General features: G+C 44.3%; 1 protein-coding gene across 1 annotated transcript in view; it reads left to right on the top strand.

Moving 5' to 3' along the window:
- The window catches only part of LOC144506541 (disco-interacting protein 2 homolog C-like), a 581,001-nt gene that overhangs the window by 371,183 nt on the left and 190,832 nt on the right, over window positions 1-18,986 (top strand). The window contains exons 9-10 of the mRNA XM_078232798.1: window positions 11,878-11,969; window positions 16,812-16,922. Of these exons, the coding sequence (XP_078088924.1) occupies window positions 11,878-11,969; window positions 16,812-16,922 (203 nt within the window). The remainder of the gene's footprint in view (window positions 1-11,877; window positions 11,970-16,811; window positions 16,923-18,986) is intronic.

Below are 18,986 nucleotides of genomic sequence, written 5' to 3'. Positions count from 1 at the left end.
TAAGTTAATGGAAAAGGTCCTGAGGGATAGGATTTATGACCATTTGGAAAGATGCAGCTTAATCCGGGATAGTCAACACAGATTCGTGAAGGGTAAGTCTTGCCTCACAAATTTGATTGAATTTTTTGAGGAGGTAACTAAGTGCGTAGATGAAGGTAGAGCAGTTGATGTCGTATACTTGGATTTTAGTAAGGCGTTTGATAAGGTTCTCCATGGTAGGCTCATGAAGAAAGTAAGGAGGTGTGGGATAGAGGGAAATTTGGCTGATTGGATAAGTAACTGGCTATCTCATAGAAGACAGAGGGTGGTGGTGGATGGAAAATTTTCAGACGGGAGACAAGTTACCAGTGGTGTACCCCAGGGATCAGTGCTGGGTCCTCTGCTATTTGTGATTTTTATCAATGACTTAGAGGAGGGGGCTGAAGGGTGGGTCAGTAAATTTGCTGATGACACCAAGATCGGTGGAGTAGTGGATGAGGTGGAGGGCTGTTGTAGGCTGCAAAGAGACATTGGTAGTATGCAGAGCTGGGCCGAAAAATGGCAGATGGAGTTTAACCCTGATAACTGCGAGGTGATTCATTTTGGTAGGACAAATTTAAATGTGGATTACTGGGTCAACAGCAGGGTTCTGAAGAATGTGGAGGAACAGAGAGATCTTGGGGTCCATATCCACAGATCTCTGAAGGTTGCCACTCAGGTGGATAGAGCCGTGAAGAAGGCCTATAGTGTGTTAGCGTTTATTAATAGGGGGTTTGAGTTTAAGAGCCGTGGGGTTATGCTGCAACTGTACAGGACCTTGGTGAGACCACATTTGGAATATTGTGTGCAGTTCTGGTCACCTCACTATAAGAAGGATGTGGAAGCATTGGAACGAGTGCAAAGGAGATTTACCAGGATGCTGCCTGGTTTGGAGGGTAGGTCTTATGAGGAAAGGTTGAGGGAACTAGGGCTTTTCTCTTTAGAACAGAGGAGGATGAGAGGCGACTTAATAGAGGTTTATAAGATGATGAGGGGGATAGATAGAGTAGACGTTTAGAGACTATTTCCTCGGGTGGATGTAGCTGTTACTAGGGGGCATAACTATAGGGTTCATGGTGGGAGATATAGGAGGGATGTCCGAGGTAGGTTCTTTACTCAGAGAGTGGTTGGGGTGTGGAATGGACTGCCTGCTGTGATAGTGGAGTCGGACACTTTAGGAACTTTCAAGCGGTTATTGGATAGGCACATGGTGCACACTAGAATGATAGGGAGTGGGATAGCTTGGTCTTGGTTTCGGACAAAGCTCGGCACAACATCGAGGGCCAAAGGGCCTGTACTGTGCTGTACTGTTCTATGTTCACATAAATTTTTTAAAAATATACATTTGTGGGACAAGGGCGTCGCTGGCTGGGCCAGCATTTATTGCCCATCCCTAGTTGCCCTGGGAGGGCAGTTGAGTCAACCACATTGCTGTGGCTCTGGAGTCACATGTAGGCCAAACCAGGTAAGGACGGAAGATTTCCTTCCCTAAAGAGCACGAGTGAACCAGATGGGTTTTTCTGACAATTGACAGTGGTTTCATGGTCATCAGTAGATTCTTAATTCCAGATATTTTTCATTGAAATCAAATTCCACCATCTGCCGTGGCGGGATTCAAGCCTAGGTCCCCAGAACATTAGCTGAGTTTCTGGATTAATAGTCTAGTGATAATACTACTAGGCGATCGCCTCACCCAAGTGATTTCAGTGGATTTGCATCAGCGAGGGCTTCAGCAGTGCACCCTGTGGAGGAACGGGGAATCGTGGGCAACAACTTCTGGGTTCCCATGTTTAATCATGCATGTATGGACGCCAGAAGTTGCTGTTCCACCGTCATTACACCTGAAAAATCTGGGTCATGATGCTTTATGCCCTCTCTCACTACTTCTTTCAAACCCTTCCCTATTTTAAAACCTGATGTGGTTGTAATACCAATTTATTTTGTGCAGGGAGCAGCGAAAGTCGTTTTGCCAGGTGAAATGCAATAACGATACTGCAATCTATCCAGCCACAGATGAATGCCTGTTTACATTCAGCAGGGGCAGGGCTAAAAGCCGCACAATGCTGTTGCCCAGTGGAGCATGTTGCGATTTCAGCTGCTTGTTACAAGGCCGCAGTCATTGAGCCCCTCGCTCCGAGGCTGAGTGAGTCAATGTCCCAGGGGAGACCGCTATTCACCTGTTAGTCCGCTACATGCGATACGTTTCGCTGGTTCTTGGCTTGGTGGAATTCTTAGATTGAGGCTATGGGGCAATGGGGTCGGGTAGGGATAGATAGAGCCTGGTATAGTGAGTGAGCAGGGAAGGAGAAAAATTAGTCGGCTTTTCTCAATTATTCCTCACAGCAGGTGTATCTTCCTTGAGCTGAGAAAGCAGCAAGCTTAGGTAGCACAGTTTGTGAAAACCTCTACCCAGCTGTTAGGCAACAAATTGAATGACTTGTGTGAAAGCAAACAACCATAATGGAGGTTGGAGGAGCAGAAAAAGAAAGGTTAATTAATTGGAAGGAAAACAGTTATGGTTAAAGTCAGACTGAATACTTGACGTTAAGATACAAAAGTAGCTCGAGTTAGGGCCTGAATCAAGTCCTATTTTACCCTGTAATCAAAAAAGTGTTGGAAAAATTCAGGTGGCCTGGCAGGAAGGAGAAGAGTCATATTGGACTCGATGTCAATTATGTTTCTCTCACCACAGATGGTCCCCAACCTGCTGAGTTTTTCCAGCGCTGTATTTTCTTTACACAGAAGGTGGTGGGGGCCTGGAACGCTCTGCCAAGTGAGGTGGTTGAGGTAGATACGTTCGGGACATTTACGACTTATCTGGATGGACACATGAACAGACGGGGAATAGAGGGATACAAGCGATTGGTTTAGATAGGACAACGTCATCAACGTAGGCTTGGAGGACTGAAGGGCCTGCTCCTGTGCTGTACTGTCCTTTGGTCTTTGTTCCTGTTTTCATTTCAGCATCCGTGGCATTTTAGTTTCATTTGACTGCTATTTTGCCACATTACCTGAATCTCTGACACCAAAGTATGTTGTCCAATGTCCTCAATTATGAAGTTCATTGCTGGTTTAATGAATTGTGGTGCCTTTAATCACATACAGATGATAACTCATAATTTGATTAGCATATATATTGCTGAATAGGAATCTTGACATCTTAGCCTCATTCTTTTTGTAGCAGTTAAACGATCACAATTTACTGTTAATTGCACATTAATGTATTAATTTCACCTCCATTTGTAGTGGTTGAGACTGATATTTTCATCTAGATAATGGAAAGAAGACATTTTGCCACAGAAGTTTAACATTTATTTGACCCATGAAACAGTTAGTTGTATTTTGACATCAATTGGGAAGACAAGGTTTTGGATGTCATGAAACCCATTGTTCTCCTTTTAAATACTTAACTCTAGTACGTAGGATATAGGTAATTATGACATCTTCTTCTTTGGTGTACAATTAACATCCAATTGTTTGCAGCTATTTCTAGACTTCCTTGTGGATGAAGCAACCACTATGTCATGGTAAGGGAATAGCAACAGGAGTGTGCAGAGCTGATTTGAGGTTGCCAGGTTTAAATTTAGTCACAGTCCTGTTTTTGTGAAATTGATTTCCTGAGTGACCTGTCTCCCTTTCTGAATTTTCTTCCAGTTTCAGACTGCGCTCTATGTTTTGGATGATAAATCTTTATGTATATATTAGAGATATATATATATAGAGCATGCTAAGAGAGTCACGCAATGAAAATTATCGTGAAGGCATTCATTAAAGCAGAGTTTTCGTTCTGATAACGTGTGAACTCTAATAGTTTATTCAAATGTGCATCCAAATCTGTTGGCAGATTATTCATCTTGCTGTTTAAAAAAAAAATGCAATTTGTTTCATTGTTGCGTGACTGAGAAATGCAAATACATTTATCTTTATATATATATATATATATATCTCTTAGTCCCTCATTGGAAATTTCAGGCTTTACTGCAATTCAATTATGCCCTGTTATACAGTCTGAATACTGGATTAGTGAGCGTTTAGATATTAGAAAAAATCTGCCCAAAAATGATTGGGTCGTTTTGTGAATGAGCACATAGAGTTAATTGTATGACATTAGTTTGTTAATGTCATTAGGTGACACGTCGTAATTGACTCCCGTTTTGACAGTCTGATGCAGTGTATTACGTGCAATGTGATTCACCGCAATCTCCAACTTCACAAAAATTAAGTTTATTTTAATGACAGACATGCAAGGTAAATCCCTCAATTTTTAAAAAATTCATTCATGGGACATGAGCGTCACTGGCTGGCCAGCATTTATTGCCCATCCCTAGTTGCCCTTGGGAAGGTGGTGGTGAGCTGCCTTCTTGAATCGCTGCAGTCCATGTGCTGTGGGTTGATCCACAATGCCGTTAGGGAGGGAATTCCAGGATTTTGACCCAGTGACTACGAAGGAATGGCAATATATTTCCAAGTCCGGATGGTGAGTGGCTTGGAGGGGGAGTTGCAGGTGGTGGTGTTCCCATTTATCTGCTGCCCTTGTCCTTCTAGATGGAAGTGGTCATGGGTTTGGAAGTTGCTGTCTAAGGACCTTTGGTGAATTGCTGCGGTGCATCTTGTAGATAGTCCACACTGCTGCTACTGAGCGTCGGTGGTGGAGGGAGTGAATGTTTGTAGATGTGGTGCCAATCAAGTGGGCTGCTTTGTCCTGGATGGTGTCAAGCTTCTTAAGTGTTGTTGGAGCTGCACCCATCCAGGCAAGTGGGGAGTGTTTCATCGTACTCCTGACTTGTGCCTTGTAGATTGTGGATAGGCTCTGGGGAGTCGAGAGGTGAGTTACTCGCCACAGTATTCCTAGCCTCTGACCTGCTCTTGTAGCCACTGTGTTTATGTGGTGAGTCCAGTTGAGTTTCTGGTCAATGGTAACTCCAAGGATGTTGACAGTGGGGGATTCAGTGATGGTTACGCCATTGTATGTCAAGGGGTGGTGGTTAGAGTGTCTCTTGTTGGTGATGGTCATTGCCTGGCATTTGTGTGGTGAGAATGTTACTTGCCACTTGTCAGCCCAAGCCTGGATATTGTCCAGGTCTTGTTGCATTTGAACGTGGACTGCTTCAGTGTCTGAGGAGTCGCGAATGGTGCTGAGCATTGTGCAATCATCGGCGAACATCCCCACTTCTAACCTTATGATGGAGGGAGGGTCGTTGATGAAGCAGCTGAAGATGTTGGGCCTAGGACACTACCCTGAGGGACTCCTGCAGAGATGTCCTGGATTTCAGATGACTGACCCTCCACAACCACAACCAACTTCCTATGTGCCAGGTATGACTCCAACCAGCGGAGAGTTTGCCCCCAATACCCATTGATTCCAGTTTCTCTCATGCAAGAACCTAAATGGAATTGGTCCAGAACTCTTGTAGAATCCTCATTAAACTGCCTTCTATTGATGAAAGGCGTTATTGAATGCATGAAGTTGAACTTTAACCTTAAAAAATGGATGGTTTGGGTCTAGTCAGGTGGGGGATGAAAGTTTCAAAAATATGCTTCCATGACCAAAGCCCCTCTCCAAATTGTTTATTTCTTTACCCGACCCTACCTGAGGCCTGAAGGTGAGTGGGTGACTACCCTCTGCAAGGAGACAGGTTGGAACTTTAAATATTGATCATGAGGTTGCGAGCCTTATTCTCCTGCAGGTTTTCAATCTTAACTGCTGATGGCCAAGTTTCCTGAGTGTTTGAAAACCCGGTAGCTTCATCAAGTTGAAGAATTGGTGAACTTGGGAGTTGAGCACCTTCATACCTACTTGCTGGATCCAGGTGCCTGCTTGAGAAGCGTCACAATTGAGAGTCCCCTCTTCCATTCAACCTTCCACCACCTGAGCCCTCCGATCCTGTCAATACACCATTGGTTCCTCTCCATTTCCCTCGGTTTCAGATTTTCTCCAGGATGAGGTTCCAACCTTCTTTCCTCACCCCCAGGATCGTCAGCCTACCCAATCAACACCCCCAGCCCACCGTTGCCATTCTCGCTGCTGCCTTCATTCACCAGTATCCCGCGCACCTAGAGGCCCAGCCTTTCAATCAGGTCGACTTGCTGTTGGGGAACTGATTAGTGACTTCAGTGACTCACTGTCGAGTTAATACTCCACAACGTGTGGGGGAAATTTGGAATTGGGTGTTCCCCGTGCACGGTGGCACAATGGTTAACACTGTTGTCTCTCCGCGCCAGGGACCAGGGTTCAATTACCAGCTTGGGTCACTGTGTGGAGTTTGCATATTCTTCCCGTGTCTGCATGGGTTTCCTCCGGGTGCTCTGGTCTCCTCCCACAATCCTCAAGACATGCTGGTTAGGTGCATTGACCACACTCAATTCTCCCTTAGTGTCCCCAAACAGGTGCCGGAATGTGGCGACTGGTGGATTTTCACAATAACTCCATTGCAATGTTAATGTAAGTCTACTTGTAGACACAAATAAATATAATGAACTTTGCAATTGACTTACTGCCTGCAGGGTCAAGTCAGTAAGAAGTCTGCCCAATCAAGGGTGGGCAATAAATGCTGGCCTTGGCAGCTATGCCCATGGCCTATGAAAGAATACATTTTAAAAATGAAGTTGCCACAGCAGTTCATAGTTCACTTCAAGGTAGTAAAAGGTGAGACTTTCAGTTGAACTGAATGCTGATATGAAGCAGACAAATTAAAAAAGATTTAAGTTGAGAGTCTGCAAGTGCATTACATTGCAATTTTAAAATGTATTCTTTCATGGCATCGCTGACTAGGCCAGCATTTATTGCCCAACTCTAATTGCTCTTGAGAAGCTGATGCAGAACTTCTGCCTTGCACCGCTGCATAAGATGTAGGAACAGAAGTAGGCCATGCAACCCATCAAGTCTGTTCTGCCATTCAATGAGATCATAACTGATCTATGATAATCTTCAACTCCACTTTCCCGCCTTATCCCCATAACCCTCGATTCCCTTCCTGATTAAGAATCTCTCCATTTCAGCCTTGGACATACTTAACCCAGATTCTACAGTCCTCTGCGGGAAGGAGTTCCACAGATTCACCCAGGTGCACCCATAGGTATACCTGTAGGAACCATAGGATTGATGTAGGCAAATCCACAATGCTATTGGGAAGGAAGTTCCAGGATTTTTACCTGACAACAGTGAAGGAGCGGCGACGTATTTCCAAGTTAGGGTGATGAGTGACTTGGAGGGGAACCTGCAGATAGTGGTGTTCCCATGTGTTTGCCACCCTTGTCCTTCCAGCTGGTAGAGGTCGTGGGGTTGGAAAGTGCTAAGGAGGCTTGGTGAGTTGCTGCCGTGCATCTTGTAGATGGTGCAGACTGCTGCTGGTGGCAGATCATTAAAAGTTTAAAGTTAAAGGTTTTACTTCTGAATGGGCATGTTACACTGCTGACTCCACATCATTCTCTGGTTAGGCAAAACGGAACTCCACCTGCTCACAGAATCTACTCAACTCACATTGTTAATATTTCGTGAAGACCCCAGCTTGAATATGGCCTTTGAGACGATACAAAAGAGATTCACTAAAGTACTTTCAGGTATTGGCAATTAGTGTGTGATGGTCTCTTTGAAGATAGAAGACTAAGAAGAAATTTCACGGAAGGGTGTAAAATTATGAAAGTTTAGATAGAGCGAATAGAGAGAAACTGTTTCCAATGACTGAAGGGCTGATAAGAGGGCAATGAGAGTTAGGGTTTGGAATACATTGCCTGATGACATGGTCGGTCGATATTCAACAGTAGCCTTCAAAGAGGAATTGGGTAAGTAATTGAAGGAGAAAAAAATTACAGGATATGAGGAAAGAGTAACACTGAAGATCTAGCACAGACTGAATGGACCGAATGGCCTTTTCCTCTGCTGCACCACTCTTGGATTATGTGACAGCCCTGTGAAATATCTTGGGATGTTTTACTAAGTTATAAGCACTGTTTAGGAGGAAGATGGGACCAGGCTTTTGAGTTGAATGATCAGCCGTGATCATAATGAATGGTGAAGCAGGCTCGAAGGGCCGAATGGCCTACTTCTGCTCCTATTTTCTACGTTTGAAAGCAAGTTCTTATTGTTGGAAGCCCAAATATATGGAAGATACACAACATATTTTAATAGGCTGGTAACAAGCTATTGAAAGCTCATGGTCCAAATGCAAGCAGGGAGATGGAAGCAGGCAGGTCGAACCGGTCATCTATCACAATACCAGATATGTTTAACTCTGATGTAAGTCCTTTGAGGTGCACAATCCAAGAAAGTCCAGCCCAGGGCCACCGCATTCTCTCCACACAACAGCCAAATGCTGATTCACTCCTTGTGAAAGGAAATCATTGTGGAGTAAGAAGTAGGATGGATTATTCAGGAGGATAGGATTAGAGGAAATTCAGAGTTATGTTGCGTGCCAAGAAGCAATACGTTTAATGAAGAGTCCCACACACTATGATTATGGATTTTGTAAAAGCTTCTAAAAGGGATCTTGTCAGGCTCCTGAGTGAAGAGGGCACTTCTGGTTGTAGAGGGCAATTTGTTAGGTGTAATTAAAAGGAATAATGTTCTTCTGGAGCTCCACTTGATTGTGTTTAAAAACTGTGACAGAGGATTTTCAACAAGATCTGTTTTTCCTTTTTGTCTTCTGTGAGCTGGCATGGTTAATGAGTGAGTCACTAGCATATGTTGTCAGAGTGTATCTCGATGTGATCTGTGTGTAGGACCTTATCATGATTTCTTTCCTGATCGTGCAAGATTATTTAAAGTGCACTTGGATAAGTATTTGAAAATGCACGGTATAAGAGGATACATGGACAGGTGATTAGGCATTTTAGTTCTTATTGAAGAGCTTGCCCTACACAATAGGCCAAGTGTCCTGTTTCTCTAGTGTAAATTAATAAAGCATGTTGTATATATTTAAGATGTGGAGATGCCGGCGTTGGACTGGGGTAAGAACCAAGCCTCCCCCGGTACCACAGTAGAAAACAGTACCACTGCAGGAAAGTCCATTGTCAACCTATCGGACTACACACTTCAGCCAGATGAAATCGAAGTTCTCAGCCGAGGGCTCAACTTTTGCCCCACTACCAAAATAGACCCCATCAGTCTCGCAGCGGACACGGAGGAATTCATCAGGCGAATGAGGCTGTGGGAGTTCTTCCACAAACCCCAAGAGGCCAACAGCGAACACAATGAGACAGCTAATGAACCGGAACAGCAGACAGAGAGACCCGCAGTGCAACCGAAGAGGAAAGAGTCGAATTGGACTCCTCCGGAAGGCCGCTGCCCTCGACTTGACATGTATGCCCAAGCCATCAGGAGGTGCGTCAACACCAAATTCATCAGCCGCACTCGCAAGACAGCACCGAACATCACCCCAGCACAACGCAACGCCATCCACGCTCTCAAGACCAACCGCAACATTGTCATCAAACCAGCAGACAAAGGAGGGGCCATCGTCATACTGAACAGAACGGATTACTGCAAAGAAGTGTACCGACAACTGAACAACGAGGAACACTACAGACAGTTACCCACAGATCCGACCAAAGAACACACCCGTCAACTCAACACTCTGATCAAAACCTTTGATCCAGACCTTCAGAGCACCCTCCGTGCTCTCATCCCACATACTCCACGCGTTGGAGATCTCTACTGCCTCCCAAAAATACACAAGGCAAACACACCCGGCCGTCCCATCGTTTCAGGAAATGGAACCCTGTGCAAGAACCTCTCCGGCTATGTCGAGGGCATTTTGAAACCCATTGTACAAAGAACCCCCAGCTTTTGTCGCGACACTACGGACTTCCTACAGAAACTCAACACACATGGAGCAGTTGAACCAGGAGCACTCCTCGTCACAATGGATGTCTCGGCACTCTACACCAGCATCCCCCACGATGATGGCATTGCTGCAACGGCCTCAGTACTCGATGCCGTCAACTGCCAGTTTCCAGATGCAATTTTACAACTCATCCGCTTCATCCTGGATCACAATATCTTCACCTTCAACAACCAGTTCTTCATCCAGACACACGGAACAGCCATGGGGACAAAATTCGCACCTCAATATGCCAACATCTTCATGCACAGGCTCGAACAAGACTTCTTCACCGCACAGGACCTTCAACCGATGCTATACACTAGATACATCGATGACATTTTCTTCCTTTGGAGTCATGGTGAGCAATCACTGAAATTAACTATATGATGACATCAACAAGTTCCATCCCACCATCAGACTCACCATGGACTACTCTCCGGAATCGGTTGCATTCTTGGACACACGCATCTCCATTAAGGACGGTCACCTCAGCACCTCACTGTACCGCAAGCCCACGGATAACCTCATGATGCTCCACTTCTCCAGCTTCCACCCTAAAGAGGTAAAAGAAGCCATCCCCTACGGACAAGCCCTCCGAATACACAGGATCTGCTCGGATGAGGAGGGTCGCAACAGACACCTCCAGACGCTGAAAGATGCCCTCATAAGAACAGGATATGGCGCTCGACTCATCGATTAACAGTTCCGACGCGCCACAGCGAAAAACCGCACCGACCTCCTCAGAAGACAAACACGGGACACAGTGGACAGAGTACCCTTCATCGTCCAGTACTTCCCCGGAGCGGAGAAGCTATGGCATCTCCTCCGGAGCCTTCAACATGTCATTGATGAAGACGAACATCTCGCCAAGGCCATCCCCACACCCCCACTTCTTGCCTTCAAACAACCACGCATCCTCAAACAGACCATTGTCCGCAGCAAACTACCCAGCCTTCAGGAGAACAGTGACCACGACACCACACAATCCTGCCACAGCAACCTCTGCAAGACGTGCCAGATCATCGACACGGATGCCATCATCTCACGTGAGAACACCATCTACCAGGTACACGGTACCTACTCTTGCAACTCGGCCAACGTTGTCTACCTGATACGCTGCAAGAAAGGATGTCCCGAGGCATGGTACATTGGGGAAACCATGCAGACGCTATGACAACGGATGAATGAACACCGCTCGACAATCACCAGGCAAGACTGTTCTCTTCCTGTGGGGGAGCACTTCAGCAGTCACGGGCATTCAGCCTTGGACCTTCAGGTAAGCGTTCTCCAAGGCGGCCTTCACAACACACGACAGCGCAGAGTCGCTGAGCAGAAACTGATAGCCAAGTTCCGCACACATGAGGATGGCCTAAACCGGGATGTTGGATTTATGTCACATTATCAGTAACCCCCACAGCTTGCCTCCTGGACTTGCAGAATTTCACAAGCTGTTCTGTCTGGAGACAATACACATCTCTTTAACCTGTGTTGAATGCTCCCTCCATCCACATTGTCTGTACATTTAAGACCTGGCTGGCTGTAGAGATTTGCATTCTAATCAGTATTCTGTAATTTGATTTCTGTGTCTGTGCACTGTTTGAGAACAGATATCCACTCCATCTGACGAAGGAGCTCTGCTCCGAAAGTTTATGGTATTTGCTACCAAATAAACCTGTTGGACTTTAACCTGGTGTTGTGAGACTTCTTACTGTATATATTTAAAGCAGTGAATATGCTTTAAGAGGACAAAGTCTTTTTTTTAAACAATGGAAGGGCAATCTGCTTTTTCAGGTGTACACTATCTGTAAGAATGGGAAGTCCTGTTTCCTTTCTCTACTCTTATTGCATGGTCTGCTAGTGTTCTTGCGTGGGTTTATTGTTTTGAATTTTTGACGTGGATTGCAAATGTACCATCCAGTTTTCTGTAGCGTGTGGCATTGATTCAGTTAAATTGGCGTAAGAAACACAAAAGTGCAAGGCTTATTTTTGGCTTTTCCTTTGAATAATCAAAATTATTGGCATTGCTTTTTATCAACAGGGAAGCTGTGGACAAGGAGTATGAAAGTGGCGTACAATATCCTACATAAACTAGGCACCAAACAAGAACCGATGGTCAGGCCTGGCGATAGGGTGAGCATGGAGCACGCATGTCACAGTCGAATGTGTCACTTTTCTAACTGTTTGAATTGTTTTGTGATTTTTATATTTTGTGAACCTAGCAATGGAATAAATAGCTGAAGTGTATTCAAGATGCTGAAGTGTGTAATAATGCCAGTATACTCAGCAAAGTTCACAAGAACACACAACCTTAAATTTCGAAGAGGGAAGTCGAAGACTGTGATTAACTACTTCACAAACGGGGGTGGTGAGCAAATTCAGTGGAGTGCCCAAACACAGAATCATAGAATCCCTACAGTGCATAAATAGGCCAATCGGCCCATCAAGCCTGTACTGACAACAATCCCACCCAGGCCCTATCCCCGTAACTCCACATGTTTACCCTGCTGATCTGCCTGGCAATAAGGGGCCATTGAACATGTGGTCGGTGCAGACTCGATGAGCCGAATGGCCTCTTTCTGCGCTGCAGGGATTCTATGATTCACTACTCCAAATGCGGTCTAAACAAGGTTTCATATATCTGCAACATGATTTCCCAACTCTTGTACTCAATGCCCCAGCTGATGAAGGCAAGCATGCCGTATGCCTTCTGAATCACCTTGGCCACCTGTGTTGCCACTTTCAGGGAACTGTGGACCTGTACGTCCAGATCCCTCTATGTTAATGTTCCTAAGGGTTCTGCCATTTACAGCATAATTCACACCTAAATTTGATCCTCCAAAATGCATCGCCTCACATTTGTCTGGATTAAATTCCATCTGTCATTTAGTTTCCAATCTATTTATATCCTGTTGCATACTCTGACAATCCCCAGCACTAACGGCAACTCCATCAATCTTCGTGTCATCTGCACACTTACTAATAAGACTCTTCCCACTTTCCTCCAGATCATTTATATATACTACAAACAACAGAGGTCCTAGCACTGATCCAGTACTCATTCTGAAAAACTCCCTTCCACCGCTACTCTCTTTTCTGTAGAACCAAGCCAGTTCTATATCCATCTAGCCAGCCCACCCTGAATCCCTGTGATTTTTCTTTTTGTACCAGTCTGCTATGTGGGACTTTGTCAAATGCCTTACTGAAGTCCGTATAACATACATCCACAGCCCTTCCCTCATCAATTATCTTTGTCATCTCTTCAAAAAACTCAATCGAGTTGTGAGACATGACCTTTCCCCTACAAAACCATGCTGCCTGTCACTAACTAGTCCATTTTCTTCCAAATGTGCACATATCCTGTCCCTCAATATCTTCTCCAAAAGCTTCCCCACCACTGACGTCAGGCTTGCTGGCCTATAATTTCCTGGATTATCCCTGCTTCCTTTCTTAAACAAGGGAAAAACATTGGCTATTCTCCAGTCCTCTGGAACCTCACCTGTGGTCAAAGAGGATGTGGAGATATCAGTTAAGGCCCCAGCTATTTCTCCCTTTGCCTCCTGCAGTAACCTGAGATAGATCCCATTCGGCTTGGATTCTTGTCTACCTTAATGCAATTTAGGATACCCAACACTACCTCCTTCGATATATTGACATTTTCTAGAGCGTTCACACACCCATCCCTGGCGTCAATGTCCATCATGTCCTTTTTGGTGAATACTGATACAAAGTACTCATTAAGGATCTCACCCACTTCCAGTGGCTGCACACATAACCTCCCTCCATTGTCCTTGAGTGGGCCTACTCTTTCTTTTGCTACCCTCTTAGTCCTAATAAATGTATAAAAAGCCTTGGGATTCTCCTTGACCCTGTTTGCTAAAGACAAGCCCCTTTTAACCCTCCTAATTCCGCATTTAAGATCCTTCCTACTTTCACTATACTCGAGGGCTTTGTCAGTTTTTAGATTCCGAGACTTATCGTATACTTTTTCCTTTTGACTAAGCTTACAATTTCCCTTGTCATCCATGGTTCCCGAATCCTGCCATTTCTATCCTTCATTTTTGCAGGGACATGCCTGTCCTGCACTTCAGTCAACTGGCCTTCAAAAGCCTCCCACATCCAGACATGGATTTGCCCTCAAACAGCAGCTCCCAATCCATATTCTCCAGTTCCTGTCTAATTTGGATGTAATTGGTCCTCGCCCAATTAAGTACCCTCACCTGAGGGCTACTCTTGTCCTTATCCATGACCACCCATAATCTTATGGAGTTATGGTCACTAAGTCCAAAATGCTCCCCCACTGAAACATTGATCACCTGGCCTGGCTCATTCCCCAATACCAAGTCTAGTATGGTCCCCTCCCTAGTTGGATTGTCAACATACTGTATCAAAAAGCCCCCCTGGATACATATGACAAATTGCTCTTCAGCCAATCAGGGTGGCACAGTGGTTAGCACTGCTGCCCCACAGCTCCAGGGGCTGGGGTTCGATTCTCGGCCTGGGTCACCATCTGTGTGGAGTTTGCATATTCTCCCCGTGTTTGCGTGGGTTTCCTCTGGGTGTTCCGGCTTCCTCCCACAGTCCAAAGATGTGCAGATCAGATTGATTGGATATGCTAAATTAACCCTTAGTGTCCCGGGATGTGATAGGTTAGAGGCATTAGCAGAGGATAGGGCCAGGGTGGGATTGTTGTCAGTGCAGACTCGATGGGCCGAATGGCATCCTTCTGCACGATAGGGTTTCTATGGTTTCTATCTGAGCCCCTAGCTGGAAGGGTGCCCCAGTCAATATGGGGGATGTTAAAGTCACCCATCACAACTACCCTGCTTTTTTTCACACCTTTTCAGTATCTGACTACACAACTGCTCCTCTTCTCTACCTCTGAGAACATGAATGTGTCCTTAGCTCTTTCTTATGCTTCCAAGTAATTTGTCATGTACACACCAGTGGGTATACCATCATACCTTGTCTCAGCTGGCAATGTAAACTAAGTAAGGCTATCATCAGCTTCACCCGATGTAGATGGGGGACATCATCCCTCCAATGGAAGAAACAGATGATACTAGTAAGATGACAATGGCTTTGAAGGTGTACACTAACAAGTTGTGAGACACATCCAGGAGACTCATTTGACAAAGAAGACTTGTGACCAGTCTCCTCAGATTCGGACCCTGTCTTACCCCTTACTTAGAATGAAATGTAGTCATAAAATGCTGTAGCTTACAGTTAAAGGGACTTTCACAACATTGCATCCAACTTTGGGCAAGTGGAAGGAACGGTTGATGATTGCACAACATTCAGTTTCATCCCCAGTTCCACAGATAATGAGACAGTCCTGACAAACACATTGCAAGACCTAGACAACATCCAGGCTTGGGATGATAAGTACAAGTAACATTCACATTACACAAATGCCAAGCAATGACTGCCTCCAACTAGAGAGAGTCCAGTCACCTCCCCATGACATCCAATGGCATCATCAGCGTCAAATCCTCTACTTTCCTGTTGCCTTGGAAAAGCAGTCAGCATAATTAAGGACCCCACGCACCCTAGATATTCTCTCTTCCACCTTCTTCCGTTGGGAAAAAGATACAAAAGTCTGAGGTCACGTACCAACCGACCCAAGAACAGCTTCTTCCCTGCTGTCATCAGACTTTTGAATGGACCTACCTCGCACTAAGTTGATCTTTCTCTACACCCTAGCTCTGACTGTAACACTACATTCTGCACTCTCTCCTTTCACTCTATATGAACGGTATGCTTTGTCTGTATAGCGCACAAGAAACAATACTTTTCACTGTCTGCTAATATGTGTGACGATAATAAATCAAAGCAGCATCCTGGGTGGGTTGCACTTGGCCCAAAACTCAATTAGTCCACCTACATAAACACCATAATTATGAGAGCAGGTCAGAGACTGGGTGTTCTGTCATGATTGACTCATCTCCCAACTTCCTCCCACTGCCCACAAGGTAAAACCACATCCCATTTTCAGGAATGTGATGGGATACACTCCTCTGTCATGATGACTACAGCGGTAAGAGCACTGAAGAATCTTGACACTATCCAGGACAGAACTGTCTACTCAGTCAGTAGCCCAGTCGACCACCTTAAACATCCATTGCAATCTGTCACTGGCAGACTGTGGCTGCAGTGTGCACCTTCCATAGAATGTGCCAAAGCAATTTACCCAACATTTCTGAAACTCGCGGACCCCCAGCACCTAGGAGGACAAGAGTAGTAGGTACATGAGCATACCATTCCCTTCCAAGTTTCACATTGTCCTGACTTGATCAGATATTGCTGCTTCTTCATGGTTGCTGGGTCAAAACCTTGGAACTCTCACCTAAAATTATTATGGAAGTATTTTCACCATGTGGACTGTAACAGGTCAAAAGGCACTTTTTCAAGGGCAACACATGCAATACATGTCAACCACGCCATGATGTCCATAGCCTAACGCTTAACATTGTTAAAAAGCTGAGACGTTAAACTTCTATGATTAGGGTGTACTGGCACTAGCTGGATGGCAGTGGTTCAGGAAGGTAGCTCACCACCAGCACCTCAAAGGCAATTAGTAATGGGCAACAAATGCAGGCTGAGTCAGTGACGCCCACATCCCATGAAAGAATATTTTTTTAAAAAATCTCTCTGCACTATTGAAAAATAACTTGAGTTCTCTGATGTCTTGCCAACCTCTCAAACAGTACCATAGAAACAGATTACCTAGTCATTTACCACTTTCCAGTATTACAAGAGTGAAATACTTCAGAACTATTTCATTTCAACGGTGAAATTTTTTCATGAGTATATGAAAGTTACTTTATAAATGCACACTTTTAAAATTCTTTTGCATTTCACATTTGCTAAAGCACATTCTAAATTACCTGGGGTAGACTGACGATCCACTTTTTAGAAGTTATTTGAATTTGCTATTTTGCAGTATTTTAAGCTGTCTTTAATATTTACCTTTAGGTGGCTCTTGTTTTTCCAAACAATGACCCTGCGGCTTTTATGGTTGCGTTTTATGGTTGTCTGTTGGCAGAGGTAGTTCCTGTTCCTATTGAAGTGCCCCTTACGAGAAAGGTAAGACCTTTGTTTTGTAAAGCACAGTAAATACTCTATTCTTTGGTCACAACCGTCGAAGTACAGATTTTAAAAAGTCACTTTAGAATATGCGGAAATTAATTATCCAAGTCACTACTCACCAGTAGGAGAAGGTCACCGCCAGTCAATGACCTAATCTGACTCCGATCATCTTTAACATTATTATTTTCTCGATTCCAGTTATTAACTTCCCAAAGGGACTAATTTAAGAGTAGTAAAAACAGGAAACACAGCTTCGTCAGCATTTGCAAGAAAAGACTGCTTAACATTTTGAGTTTAGATTATCTGTCAGACTGGAAATGGAAAATAAAAATCTGTTTTAATGCAGCTGAACAAAATATAAGTAGGGGGTGGCAGAGGGGCGAGGGGTGGCATGGAGAAAAGGATTAAAGGTTTAAGAGCATATGCAAAGAGGTTCTGTTGAAAATCTAAAAGTGATAAAAAGAAAATGGTGGAAGATGTAAGTTTATTTATATATTAGTGTCACAAGTAGGCTTACGTTAACACTGCAATGAAGTTACTGTGAAAATCCCCTAGTCGTCACGCTCCAGTGCCAGTTCGGATACATTGAGGGAGAATTTAGCATGGCCAATGCACCTAACCAGCATGTCTTTCGGACTGTGGGGGGAAACCGGAGAACCCGGAGGAAACCCACGCAGACATGGGGAAAACATGCAAACTCGACACAGACAGTGACCCAAGCCGGGAATCGAACCTGGGTCCCTGGCGCTGTGAGGCAGCAGTGCTAACCGTTTTGTCTCCATGCTGCCCTTATATGAAAATCACTAAGTTATAAAAATGTTAAAATCAGGAAATTGGTTAATCAAGACTGTAAATGCAGGAAAGCTGCAACAGGAAAAGTTGGTGCTGAAAATTAATGAGCTCGCTACTAGATGACAAAACAAGAGGAGATAGGCCTACAGCCTGGGTTCAGACTCCGTCCACTAGATTGAGTAACATTGGTATGTCTTATCCTGCTTTCTTTAGTCTTCCACTGTTCCCCTCTTTGCATTATTTCTACACTGCATCTATTGTGAATTGTTGCAGCTTTCTTTCCTGGACCTCAAGTTTATCATCAAATCCAAAATTTAATTCTCTTTGTTCTGAGAATGTTTTTTTTCCCCCTCTGGCTAAAATTCCTGTACATGATGAATAAGGCACTGTTACAGCACCACAGCCACCTCCCCCCCCCCCCCCCCCAACCCCGGCCCCCTGCCTAAAAAGTGAAGGTAACAAAACTTGAAGCATAAAAGCTGCAACTGTTTGTTGAAGTCTGAGGCAAAAACAGAAGATGCCTGAAACACTCAAGTGGATCAGTCAGCATCTGTAGAGAGATTAATGTCGCAATTATAGATTCTTCATCAGACCCTTTGTTTGAGCACCTGAAAAATTGACTCGTCAGTTCTCTGCACAGCTCTGGTGTGGGAAAATTTGAATTTGACAGAGATGAGAAGAATGTTATTTGTATGATTATTGGCTGGAAGTATGACTAGACATTACTGCGCCAAATTAACATCTTTGTTATCAGCTTTGCAACATCGATTTGCAAGAGAGATGGCCACTAATTTCAAATTGCCGCCTTAAATTATCCTTCATCTTTGTATTTCTTAAAATTGCATTAGTTTTCTGGGATTATCTGACGTAATTTAAAACACACAAAACATTCTCCCTCTTTGGGATATTTTACTGTATTTTTATAAACAATTTGAAAACAACGCCACATTTTTATATAAAAGCAAATCACCGCAGAACCTGAAACAAAAACAGAAAATGCTGGAAAATCTCAGCAGGTCTGACAGCATCTGTAGAGAGAGAATAGAGCCACCGTTTCGAGTCTGGATGACCCTTTGTGGCATATTTATAGTTACTTCTGTTCAACAAGAAGCTTGCCTGAAATTTCTTAATGTGGCAATAACTAAAATATGTGTCAACAAGCAAGTTGGAAAACGTTGTTTACATTTTCTGTAGAATCATTAAACATCACTTGAGTGGAGGTGTTGCTCCAAATGATTACAAGCTTATTGGCTGCAGTCGTATGAACAA

Source organism: Mustelus asterias, chromosome 2, assembly GCF_964213995.1.
Source record: "Mustelus asterias chromosome 2, sMusAst1.hap1.1, whole genome shotgun sequence".
Taxonomy (NCBI): domain Eukaryota; kingdom Metazoa; phylum Chordata; class Chondrichthyes; order Carcharhiniformes; family Triakidae; genus Mustelus; species Mustelus asterias.
This window is presented reverse-complemented; position numbering and strand designations above follow the sequence as displayed.